At 35.2% G+C, this 13,098-nt stretch overlaps 2 protein-coding genes across 19 annotated transcripts in view; one reads left to right on the forward strand and one right to left on the reverse strand.

The window, feature by feature from the left end:
- LOC137251171 (serine protease persephone-like) overlaps window positions 1-13,098 on the reverse strand; it is a 71,089-nt gene that overhangs the window by 1,906 nt on the left and 56,085 nt on the right. For 9 of the 11 annotated variants that reach the window (XM_067785321.1, XM_067785318.1, XM_067785317.1 and 6 more), the window contains 2 exons: window positions 559-846; window positions 188-483 (listed from right to left, as the gene is read on the reverse strand). In XM_067785321.1, coding sequence (XP_067641422.1) covers window positions 188-483; window positions 559-766 — 504 coding nt within the window. In that variant the 5' untranslated portion in view covers window positions 767-846. Of the gene's footprint in view, window positions 1-187; window positions 484-558; window positions 847-11,254; window positions 11,322-11,375; window positions 11,563-11,619; window positions 12,148-12,591; window positions 12,742-13,098 lie in introns of those variants that run through there. The other 2 variants (XM_067785319.1, XM_067785320.1) reach the window with 2 other exon arrangements.
- Window positions 6,019-10,299, forward strand: LOC137251170 (uncharacterized). Of its 8 annotated transcripts, XM_067785303.1 has the most exons (6): window positions 6,019-6,420; window positions 6,661-6,975; window positions 7,029-7,299; window positions 7,779-8,440; window positions 8,926-9,055; window positions 9,114-10,299. In XM_067785303.1, the coding sequence occupies exons 1-4, from the start codon at window positions 6,410-6,412 to the stop codon at window positions 8,433-8,435; spliced, it is 1,254 nt and encodes a 417-aa protein (XP_067641404.1). In that variant the 5' UTR covers window positions 6,019-6,409; the 3' UTR covers window positions 8,436-8,440; window positions 8,926-9,055; window positions 9,114-10,299. The 8 variants fall into 8 exon arrangements, with proteins under 8 accessions (XP_067641404.1, XP_067641410.1, XP_067641405.1 ...); XM_067785309.1 differs by lacking the exon at window positions 7,779-8,440 and having other exon boundaries at window positions 7,029-7,240; XM_067785304.1 differs by lacking the exons at window positions 8,926-9,055; window positions 9,114-10,299 and having other exon boundaries at window positions 6,666-6,975; window positions 7,779-8,867.

Raw genomic sequence — 13,098 nt, forward strand, 5'->3', positions numbered from 1 at the left:
CACTTCGCTAGCGTAGGAGTGAGTTATTTTCGAGTCATCTTTTGATCGATAAAACAATTAATCGGTTTTAAGTCATTAAAAGGCATCGACGAGGATTCAGTAGAATTATTTAGGTTAAAACTAATCGTTTAAATGCTATGTGGGTTTAACTGAATTCACCTTTGATGCTAATTTAAATAGTTCTTACCTCAATAGGCACATCTATAGAATTCTGCATTTGGTCCGCGCTACTAAAATCGGTCACACCCAAACGTACTATAATCGGTATTACATCGCGTCGATTTACACAATGCGCTGCTGTGAGTACGAAACGTTTATCGATGAGCGTACCACCACAACGTATTTCATAAGGTGGACCACCTTCATTGATCGATGCATAGCCGATTGCAGCCATATGTGGATATTCACCTGGTGCCACCGGAGAGCCACCTAGAATATGTGGCACAGTGTAGGGCTCTGAGTATTCGTTGAGCAGGCGACAGGCTTAATAAAAGGGAAAAAATAAATAAATAAGAACATTTCTTAAGAGCTGCTTTAAGCTAAGAAAAATATCAATACCTTTGACTGCCTTTCGTTCTTGAGCTCCAAAATTGCCCCGCGCATCGTTAATCCCAACCAAGTTAGTCTCAGTTTTTATATAGCTCGTTGTCGTATTAAAAATGTCTAGCACACTTGTGCGCGTTGCCGTCGGGCAGCATATTATTTCTTCGTAAGCTGTAAAACTGCATCGAACAACATCTTGTCGTTTCAGTCCCAAGTTTTGCATTTGCTGTTCAAGTTCAGGACAATTGCGGGGTAGAGCACATTTTCCATAAATGTCTGGTTTTATTATGCACGCATCACCCTCTGTGAGTAAAATGTATTTGAAATAATTTATATCCATAGGCAAAAAAGTAGTGGGAGGGTCGAAGGAAAAACGAAAATAAGTATAGATAAAAGGGGGAAAAGGAGGTACAGATATAAGATAGGGAGAGACGAAAGGGTGATAATTTGAGACACAAAAGCAGAATTTGTAATCCATTTATAGTATGTACACTTTATAGTTTGAATTAACATAAGATCATTCTACATACTTCTTTTCAAATCATATCATATAAATCACTATCACAACACATACTATACAACCAAATCAATGTTAGTATTGTAGCAACAACATTGTGCTTTTGAAATTCTTTCATAATTATAGTTAGTTGGCTTTGATTTTTAATTGTAATATTTTTTCTTATATTGTCATATTACAATTAAATAATTATTCGTGTAATTTTTAAATCGATTAAAAAATTAAAAAAATATTTTTTATAAATGGGGTTTGTTTTAATTTAATGGTGACCCCGAAAAAGTTGTATACGCTATTTAAAAACGTTTTAAAAACGGAGCGGTCATTGTCGCATACGCATCACGAAACGCTACGCATACCAAAGATGAAACCCAACAAACAAAAGCTGTTGGTTGGTTGCACAGTTCCGCATCAAGTTCATCATCAATCAACAACTCAAAATCAACAATTCTAAATTAAATACATTGTTTGTAAATTTGTGTAATATGACATTATTTAGACCACCAACCCGCAATGATAATATAGAACATCAAGAACAGATTGTACAAGTCTTGCACCTCCAACACCAATTCAAATTTCGCCATCCGCAGATTGTTTGATGGATTCGGATACACCATCATCATTGAATGTACATGCAGCGACTATACAGAAATTCCCACCGTTTTGGACCAAAAACCCAGCAGTATGAATTTTTCATGTTGCGACCATTTTCTCATTACAACGCATAACTGCGGATGAAACAAAGTTTAAACACCTCGTTGCTAGTATTGATCCAGGTACGTTAGATTTAGTAAGTGATGTGTTGGAATCTACATCCCCTGGGATGAATTATGAAACTTTGAAGGTATCATTGCAGCTTTCAATGAATTTTCTGTATGCCAGCTTAAACGCCTTTTAAGTGGTCAAGTTATGGGTCATCAACAACCTTCCCATTTTTTGCGAACGATGCAGAGCTTAGGTCGCGGTCAAGTTGGTGATAACGTTCTGAAATCGCTATTTTTAGAACAGTTGCCTGGAAACGTACGGGCAATTCTCAGCATCAGTGATCAGCAAGATATTAATAAACTTGCAGAACAAGCTGACAAAATTATGGACGTGGCTAATCCAGCAAATATTGCCACTTCAGACAAACCACAGGGTGAATCGCTTTTAGAAAGCATTTCAAAGCAAATTGAAGCGCTTGATAAACGGTTTCAGCTCTTAATCGTAGTAAAAGCAATTTTCGTCAAAGATCTCGATCACGCCATCGATCTGCAAGTCGGAGTAACAATCCGAACTACTGTTGGTATCACAATCGGTTTAGTATTAAGGCTTCAAAGTGCATAGCACCTTGTAGTTTTGTAACAAAAACTAAGTAGCGTGTCGGATCTCGCGGCCACCGATATCGCATATTCTACGTCTGGCCGCTTATTCGTTTATGATAAATCAACTAGGAAAAACGTTTTATTGACACTGGAGCTGATATCTCTGTAATTCCCATGGATAAATCTTCTACAAAAAATGTGTAGAACGTGGCATCCAACTTTTTGTTGCAAATTGTACGCAAATTAAATCTTTTGGTACCAAAATACTTCAACTTGATCTTGGACTTCGCAAATCGTTTTCTTGGTTGTTTGTTGTAGCAGACGTTACTAAATGCATCATTGGGTCTAATTTCCTCATTTTATTTGTTGCCGGCTTTAAAAAATTGAAAATAAGTTGACGGAAAGACACTTTTGACAGCACCTGCAAAAAATATCTTTTGAGCCATCATTCGGTATAACAACAATTTTAAAGGACAACAGTGTCTATCATAAATTATTAGAAGAATTTCCTGCAATTCACAATGTAGCACTTTCGCAGTGCAGTAAAAATAATAGCGTTTTTCATCATATTGAGACTACAGGTCCTCCAGTTCGGGTAAAAGTAAGACCACTGGATTCAAAACGTTTAGCCATTGCAAAAAGGGAGTTTCAAGTTTATGTTAGACAATCATATTATTCGAGCATCAAAAATCAGTTGGTACAATCCTCTTCATATGGTTCCAAAAGCAAATGGAGAGTGGAGACCATGTGGCGGCTATCGTTTGTTGAATAAAATAATCGTTCCAGATCGGTATCCTATCCTTCAACACAGATTACGTATACAGTCTTCATGGACGCAAAGTTTTCTCGAAGTTAGATCTTATTCGGGCATACCATCAAGTGAATGTAAATCCGCAGGATATAGAGAAAACGGCTATTATTATGCCGTTCGGTTTATTTGAATTTCTCAAAATGCCCTTTGGATTGAGGAATGCTGCACAAAGTTTCCAACGCTTGATGGATGACGTATGTCGTGGTTTAGACTTCGTTTTCGTATATATTGACGATGTCCTAATTGCGTCTAACAACAAAGAGCAACATTTGCAACATTTGAGAATATTTTTTTTAGCGATTTTGTGAGTTTGGCATGATCATCAATCCTGCGAAATGTAAATTTAGGGTTCAAGAAATCGACTTTCTTAGTTTTCTCATTTCAGCTACAGGAAGTATACCAAAGTGCAAGCAATTGTCAACTTTCCAAAACCACAAACAATTTCCGATTTGCAACGGTTTATTTGTATGCTGAATTTTTATCGACGTTTTCTACCTCAAGCAGCACAACATCAAGCTCCACTTAATGAGGGGCTGTAAAAAAGGACAAACGACTCGTTCAATGGACAATTGAAGCTCAAGATGCTTTTAACAAATGCAAAAATTTGATTGCAAATGCTATCCTTCTCGCTCATCCAGTTAGAGATGCAAAATAAGCACTTAAAGTAGATGCATCAAATCTTGCCATTGGATCAGTAGTGGAACAACAAGTTAATAGATTATGGCAACACGTCGCTTTTTTCTCACGTAAGCTTAGCCCTACTGAATGCAAATACAGTACATATGATCGAGAGTTATTATCTGCTTACAATGCTGTAAAACACTTTCGTCCTATTTTAGAAGGTCGCGATTTTACTCTTTTTACTGACCAAAAACCACTAACATTTGCTTTTAATAAAAATCCTACAAAAGCTTCACGTAGGCAATAGAGACACTTGGATTATATCGGTCAGTTTACTACGAATATTGTTCATATTGCTGGTGGCGGACAATTCGGTTGCAGATGCGATGTCAAGGATATATGAAGTTTCTATAATAGATTATACGGGACTTTCTGAGGCTCAGAAAACAGATGAAGATATAAAAAAATAACTTCTATCAAGTGATTCTGGACTTAAGTTAAAACTAGTACCATTACCAGGTTCTAAAACGGAAATTTATTGTGATGTATCTAAGTGTAAGCCCAGGCCTATACTTCCTACTAGTTTTCGACGACCTGTTTTTGACATGCTTCATAATCTTGCACACCCTGGTGTTAGAGCAACAAGGAAATTAATTGCATACCGTCTTGTTTGGCCAAAACTCAATAAGGACGTTAAGATCTGGACCAAACATTGTTTACCTTGCTAGTCATCAAAAGTAAATAGGCACACTCATTATTAAATTCGAATCCATTATTATTTCATTAGTAGCTAATCGAATGCCTAATGAAGTCAAAAGCACAATGCAACTCTGTTGGCAGCGTTCCGCTTCCGTTTCCGCTTCTTAGTTTTCAAAGCAAATGTCATTGTCTGCATGGCGGAACGATACAAGGTGGCCGCATCGAACAGCTGATTATAACCTTTTTTATTTGATTTGATACATCAAATACCGGCGCAGTACGATTTTGACATTTGTCCATCGAATTTACAAGTACATGGAATTTTTTTTGTTTGTAGGTATGTCACCATGCTCCCACCTTGTATCGTTCCGCCATGATTGTCTGTCTCATCCTTCATACTAATCGAGCAGTTACTTCTGTGTGAAAGCAAAAAATTTACGATTTCATTAGCAGGTGAAATGAGATCATTAAGTTTCTGTGTGAAAACAGTATCAAGCTAATTCGCAATGGTCAAAAATCTTGCCTTCAGTACTGCTTGGTTTAAGAACAGTGCATAAAAATGTTTTGTGAGCGTCAGTAGCTGAAATGGTATATGGAGAAGCGTTGCATATTCCGGGCGAGGTTTTGGGAGATGTCACAAGTTCCAATGTCATTTCCACTGAGTTTCTAGAACGTCTTAAAAGAATAATACAAAATATTCAACCACAGCCTATTGCACATCATACCAACAATAAACCATTCGTTCATGCCGATCTGTTTCAATCAAAACCAGTTCGTAATGATGGATATAAGAAACCTCTGCTACCAAAATTGTTCACTATCAAACTTGCAAAAGAAGAAGACACAGTATCTATAGACAGATTAAAACCGGAATTTACTGAAGTACGCGATTTAAATGAAACCACTTTCCAACAATCAATTGAGCAAAAAGAAATTCCATCACATGTCCAAAAAGAAGAAAAGTCGCTTTTCGCTAGGAAAGGGGGTATTGTAGCAACAACACTGTGCTTTTGAAATTCTTTCATAATTATAGTTAATTGGCATTGATTTTTAATTGTAATATTTTTTCTTGCCATCAAAATTTTTCTTATATTGTCATATTACAATTAAATAATTATTCGTGTAATTTTTAAATCGTTTAGAAAATTAAAAAAATATTTTTTATAAATCGGGTTTGTTTTAATTTAAACAATTCGATAGAATAATAAAATTAGTTCACATCAATAAGTTCTTATCATCATATCAAATTCAAGCTGTACATATCAAATCTATAAGTCAGTCACTAATCACAAGCACATAATTTTTTATCATGTAGGATTATGTACATATATTTCAGCACCGCATAATAACATGACACATCACGTTACACCACGTAGGCTCGTTTTTTATATCATATCAATGTGGTTACAGTCACATAATGCAAATGCTTTTTACCAAATCATATCAGACAATTTAATGTCATGTCACTTTGCAGCAAATTATATCATATGCTAAAACAAACAACTTTGTCATATCGCTTTAAGGGCTGTACGCAGTTCAAAAGAAAACCACAAGAAAATATTTTCTATTGTTTCTTCAGCATGAAAAAGTAGTAGCCAAGAAATGTTGACGTTTCATTGTAACGCTGAACTAGGTCAAGGAAAGAAGAAGAAATAAAAACAAAACGTTTTTGCATAATAATTGGTGAAATTCGTGTATATTTTTTAGTTTTCGTAAAATAAAGAATATTAATTGAGAAAAAGTGTCGGGAGGTAAATAATTGTGCAAATTAATGAGCAAGTTAACGAGTGAAACGTTCACGAAGTAAAAAACACCTTCAAAAGCTGCAAATAAATATAAGTTCAACCAGTGGAAGATCCTTCAGGGAGTGGAATACAAACATTCATAATATTAAATATACATTTCCATAATTTCAGTATGGCTCATTGGTAAAATTTAAACTCCTATAATGTGTTTATGTTAGGCCATTTACTAGGTGGCGGTGCACTGCTATTTTTTTATGGATCGAGCAAGCTGTGTTGGATTGGCTCAGGGTATTTTTATTGTTTTTTAAAAATATTCCAAAATGCGTAATTTGATACCGCCATCAACATAATTAAGTTTTGAATCGTCACCTAGTAAGGTCCCTTTAGATGTATTTACTTATATACATTTTTATTTGGCTTAAGGGAAGATTTAATGACAACATTGAACATAGGACTTTTAATGGCTGGCGCTGAAGTAATGAAGAGTCATTGTGTTCGTCAAAAAGCACCAAGGTACCGTGTAAGCCCTTACCTCCTTGAGAGAAATCAAAAAGGGAGGTTTGAGACGGATTTTGAGAACTTGCGGCACTCACCTACCCTTTTTAATGAGAATTTCCGGATGAGTCCACAAACGTTTGATATCTTGTACGAAGAACTACTTCCACATTTACGGAGGAAGCGAAACAATAGACCAAACGACTTCATACCGGAAAAAGCAAAATTAGCAATGGTGTTAGAGTAAGTAGCTATTAACTTTTAAGTTTCTTTCATGAAGTTAATGATATAAAAAGGTACTTAGCAACAGGTGATTTGGGTCGACATATAGCCTCCTGCTACAGAGTGAGTAAGCAACATTTTGGCACTATAATATCGCACGTCTGTCAAGCTATATGCACAGCTTTGAAGAGCCAAATATCACCATTCAACCAACAAACCATGTCCGCAGTAGCTAAGGGCTACAAAGAAAAATGGAATTTTCCAAATTGCGTTGGTGCCATCGACGGTAAGCATGTGGCCATTAAAGCGCCTCCAAATTGCGGAAGCATATTTTTTAATTACAAGGTGAGATGCCCATACTCTCTTCATAACCAAAAACGGACATAGCTTACAATTGTTGTGGTTGTGCTAACAATAAACAGACTGTAACTTTTATGAGTGTTTTTTTGTCTAAACGAGCTGAAAGTCTGGTGGTGGTATAGGGAAGAAAACGGAAGAGAGAGGGGATGGTAGAAAATAAGTCAAGGGGTAGAAAAGCGAAGCTCGATAGACATGCTGTATTTTGGGTAAGGTAAGACCGAGAGAAAGAAGATCTAAAGACTTATTTTGTTTTGTTGATTTTCTGACAGGGTGGATAAATGATGTAGATTGGAACGATTTTTCGTCATTCGTTGTCAAAGTTTGTTCGAGACAAACCGGTTTCGGCTTTGTGCCATCATCAGTGTCGATTTTCGTTCGTTCTGTCTCGAAACCAACTTTGACAAGGGATGACAGAAAATCGTTCCAATATACATCAAGATCTTAAGATGTAGGGAGGGAGGTAGAGGTTTCACTCTATAGTTCTTTTGGCTGCTTGTGACGCGTGCTATAAATTTACTTATGTAGACGTAGGAGCATACGGTAGTGAGGGTGATTCCAACATTTTCAAGAACTCTGAATTCGGCTCAAAGATAATAAGAGACCAGTTGCCATTTCCCCCTGACACAAATATCAACGGGAAAAACGTACCACATTTCATCGTTGCGGACGACGCCTTCCCATTGAGTAAACGAATAATGAAGCCCTATTCTCATAGATCGCTGACAAGATCTGAAAAAATATTCAATTATCGGCTGAGCCGAGCACGTAGATGTATTGAAAATGCATTTGGAATCTTAAGCACAAAATGGTTATGCTTGCGGAAAATACTTTTTTGTACCCCTCAACGTGCTCAGGAAATAGTATCAGCGTGCTGCTTTCTTCACAACTTCTTGTTGAACAAAGCTGGTTCTGAATACTGTCCGAACACATTTTCTGGTCATGAAATCAGCAGCGGAGAATGGATACGTGGAGATCATGAAATCTGGGAGGACCAAAACGAATCAAGGTTTTTTCATGGAAGGCCATCTGAATATGGAAAATATATACGGGATTTGTTCAAGGAGTACGTTAACTCAAACGAGGGATCCGTCCCATGGCAAAATGATGTGGCGTTTGTTTAACCATGGTATGTATTTGCAACAGACTTAGGAGATGTACACATTTTGGTTATTGACAAAAGTAATTATGTTTTCAACTTACCACGTTAAGTTCCAAAACATAACACATTGCAGAGTACCAATAGCCAAATATAGTTACAGCTTTTTGTCTTAACTTTCAATGTTCGATATGTCAAAATAGGTGGAACTAAAATTTATTTCCTACTAATTTTGACTATAAATAGTCCCATGAAGGTAGCGTGTACTTTTTATCTCAATTTTTTAATTGCAGTATAAGTTTTACGTTTCTATATGTCTTGATAGTCATTGAAATATGTAAGTAAAATTGGGGTTTCATCAATATTCTGAAAAACTATATCATATTTTGTTATGGAACTCGCCATTTAGATTTATTTAGTAAATTAATTTTTTCATTTAATTTTATCAACACTGCTTTACATAATATTTTATAGATACGATTGAAATTAATCATTTACTTTTAATATTTACACAGGCGAGTTCACCCAACATAATCCCTGAGATGTACAAAATACTTGAAACTAATTGCATTCTTTATACTTTTTACTGGATGTTTTTTATTGCTAAGCAAATTACAACAATAACAGATATACATATGCATATAGGTAAGATTACATTCAAGAAGAATTTAACATTGGTTTAAATTGTTTTTTATTTAATTAGAGATCATTTCTTTTGGATAACGGATATCACACAGGCAGAATATTTTCACAGTCATTTTTTATCACATTTAATAACATTTTTGAGGCATATTAAATGAGGGTTTTCAATCATTTGTGAATTCGATTGTAATTAATTTTTCCATAATATTTAATATTTTCCTAGTTAAAAAAAAAACTGTATTGTAGTATTCACGTAAGCGTGTCCTATAGGTTATCACCTCATTTAGTATTTTTTTTACTTTGTTACAAGAAATATATGTATATTAGACAAAAATAATTTTTAAACAGATAACTTGATAAGCAGGCCAACGTGAATAGCACATATATTTTATTTCTCCTTGCGGACGGGCCGCGGGTAAAGACTAGTACTATATAAATATCATATTTCATCACGGGGTGATAGCATCCCGAAGTTCGGAAGTAAGCTTTTTGAACCGCAGGCAATAATTAACTTGACTGATGTATACACCTACGACCAAAATAGCCAACATCATCTGTCATATGGTTATCTTAAGTTATGGTAACGAAGTCACTTTAAAAATCACGATTTTACTATGTCTCATATCACAACCTGTCTATGTATCTGGAAAAATGCTAGGGGACATCTTAGGTTAAGAACACCATTTACACTAATTTTAGTTTGAAAATGTTTTGTATATTTGTAATTTTTTTTTGAATTTTATGATTGAAAAAATGTGAAGTAATGAAGAAAAATTTGATTTTCAATGAGAAGTATAGTTTTAACAAATATAAAATTCATTATTTAGCCAACAAAGGTAGTATGAAAAGATTAAGAATGTTGATTGAAAAATGATTTTAAATTTTTTATCACAGAAGGTAGACAAATTAAATTCAAAAATTATTCCAATTTTGTGATTGAAAAATTGTTTTCAGTTATCGATCATCAAAAGTAAACAAGTTTTATTATTCTCTTTGTTCATTTTTATAAAATCTTAAATTTATTCATCAAAGATATTAAAAAATGATTTAAAAAAGTGATCGAAAAATGATTTTCAGTTTTTGATTATTAAAGGTAATCTTATTTTGTCATTTATTTTGTTCAACTGTATGAAAGCTCAGTATTTATTCGAAAGAAGAAATCAAATTGTATTGAAAAGAAGAAAAATTAAAAAATTAATCATCCAAATGCTGGACAATGATAAATAAAAACATAAAAATAAAATCAGTAATAATATGGGTCTTTCAATAAATTAAATCATCCTTTTTATATAGTAGAAAAAAAGTAGGTTCATTCAGTTTTGGGACGATCTATGTCTTTGCTGGGCTATCTTCTCCAATAATGTGTTCATGAAGTCACAGCACGCTTCGTCAGCTATCGGCCTAGGAAGCTGTTTCAGAAGATATTCAAAACCTGTAAAGGCCTGCTTGAAATGCGACTCAGACTCGGATTGTTCCCTACCCTTTATGAGATCTTGTTGTTGTTGCAAAAGGCTGTCAAACTTCTTCCATACCTCTTCGCTTTGTGATTGGCGTGCTGGACGTGAAGACGGTGTTGGAGCCTGTGTGAAAGATAAATGTGAAAGGAGATTGCAATGCATTTTGCTACAAGTCAATAGAAATGTGCTGGTTAATGAGAGCAAATCCAAAGGTGAAACTCTTACTGAGTGTAAGCAAACGGTTGTTGTTGTTGTAGCGATAAGGTTGCTCCCTGAAGGCTTTGGGGAGTGTTATCGATGTGATGGTCCTTTGCCGGATACAGATCCGGTACGCTCCGGTAACGCAGCTCCATTAAGGTGATAGCCCAACCATCTTGGGAAGGATTTATATGGGCCAATTAAACCTTCATGCCCACGAGTGCTTGGGGTCGCCAGAGCCTCGTCTGTTAGTGAAACGGGATTCGCCGCTCGAAGATGAGGTTGGAAATTGGGTTTGGATAAGCTTTATTTTGCGCTGGCAACCTGAAAAGTTTGCGCTACACAACCCCTTGAATCTGGATTTTTAGTCGCCTCTTACTACAGGCATACCTACCGCGGGCACATTCATATGTTATAGAATGGCTTGTGGGGGATAAACTAGAGGCCGCCAACACTCATAATTGAACGTATAGTTTTGTTCTTTTTTCGAGGAGCCCAAATTGTGGATTCCCTCAACAAAAACATATTGTACTAAACATAAACTTACATAATCATATTGGGGACTAGGGGCATCAGGTGTTCCGGCTTCGGCATCAGTGGTTGACGTAAACGTTCTGGAAATTAACATAATTAAATATGTATATAAATTTAAAATTCATATTGCTTACTTTCTTTTTTGCGAAACATTTGGCAAAAACGACATTTCAGCAGCGAACTCCCAATCTACGCTTTCGCTTATTGATGGTTCACTTAGCGGTTCTCCCCCATCACTCCCGCTTTTAGCTTTCCGAGCCACCTTTTCCCTATATCTGTAGCTCTCCCTCAAACTGATCCAAGCTGCTTTGCATTCTTCACCTACAAATTTTAGTCGTCTGTTAATGGATATTACCTAGAAAAGCTTTATTCACTTACCAGGCTTTGATAAAACGATACCAATTTGCTCCCAAGACTGCTCCACTGCGTTTTTGTTGGAATGTAAGGGGTCGCCGATATTCCAGATACGTGGTCTAGCCTTTACCTCCTTAATCAGACTTAAATTTTCTTCTGAAGAAAAGTTAAATGCACGCTTTTGGCGCTTTTGCTGGCTGGGGCGTATATTTTCCATATTTAAATGTTTTAGTATTAGATATTCAAATGAAACAATAATATATTTAAACGTCCTGCAGTAACTGTCACTTTTCTTGAAGAAATAAATGCAGTCATTTTTTTCTTGCCAAAACAGAGTTGTCATGGCGTCTGTTTCTTAAAAAAACTTTAGAAAATAGTAGTAAAAAATGTATGAAATTACTTTAGAACTGCGTACTGCGTAAGAAATTTAGCCAAACGAAATTTTTCTTGAGCTTTTCTTATCTGTCATTTTATATGGATTTTTTCCTTTTCTTTTGAACTGCGTACAGCCCTTTATGCAAAAAAATTGCACAGCATATCTTATAAAATCACATAACACATTTAGGCATGTCAAATCGCATCAACCAAACGAAAAAGGCATGTCAAATCGTATCAAACAAACACAATTTCACACCATGCAAGCATTACACATTACAATTCATATGAGAAATGGAAAATAAATCACTAATATCATTAAATCATGCACCAGGACATCATATCGCATAACTTTATGTCATCACAATGCATATCATCATGAAGATAAATTTTTCGGCTTCACACAACATTATGTAGGCTCCATTTTTCAACATCAACCAATAAAATTACGGTAATATTAAGAACATGCTTCTTATCAAATCATATCAGAGAATCCAAGCCCATTCATATATCAGAGCAAGTCATATAACACTATCAGAAATCATTCACACCATATCTTAAGCAAGCAGCACATTTTATCGTATAGAATCAATCTAAATAAGCCAAAATTATATACTATACCAAGGATATCATATCGTATGACTTCATATTATGGTTTATCATATCGAATAAAATTACATAATTAGTTATTCATTTTTTCTTTAATTGACGCATAAACACCTAGCCGATTTAGCTGACCTTGACCTTAGCTCTCTCTGCTGGTTCAACAAAGCAATGATGACATGATATGAAACTTCTCGCTCTCTGAGAGCGCGTGAAAATGTGCATTTTTTATAACATTGACCATAGATGCCATCATCCTCAAAATCGAATTTGGGCATTTCGGAATAACTTTGGGGTATTTTACATGGTAAAGGTTTAATTTATGATTTTCACCGAAAACTTACTCAAGATTGTCAAATGGGATATCAAAAAAATCGAATTTTTTCAGGATCACAAATACAAAAAAAAGCTTATTTTACCCGTTAAAAATTTTTCCGTGACAACAGGTGAAATTTAATTTTTTGATAGCTAAGATAAAATGTACTTATCTCTTTTCGTGCGTTAATATAACAGCTCATTTAATTT

The sequence above is a fragment of the Eurosta solidaginis genome, chromosome 4 (genome assembly GCF_040869045.1).
Source record: "Eurosta solidaginis isolate ZX-2024a chromosome 4, ASM4086904v1, whole genome shotgun sequence".
NCBI lineage: Eukaryota > Metazoa > Arthropoda > Insecta > Diptera > Tephritidae > Eurosta > Eurosta solidaginis.

What these genes read in the sequence shown, in the direction of transcription:
- LOC137251170 (XM_067785303.1), top strand. An exon ending in AAATTAGCAATGGTGTTAGA is followed by an intron (nt 6,976 to 7,028) that starts GTAAGTAGCTAT and finishes TGATATAAAAAG; the next exon opens with GTACTTAGCAACAGGTGATT. An exon ending in GCATATTTTTTAATTACAAG is followed by an intron (nt 7,300 to 7,778) that starts GTGAGATGCCCA and finishes GGAGGGAGGTAG; the next exon opens with AGGTTTCACTCTATAGTTCT.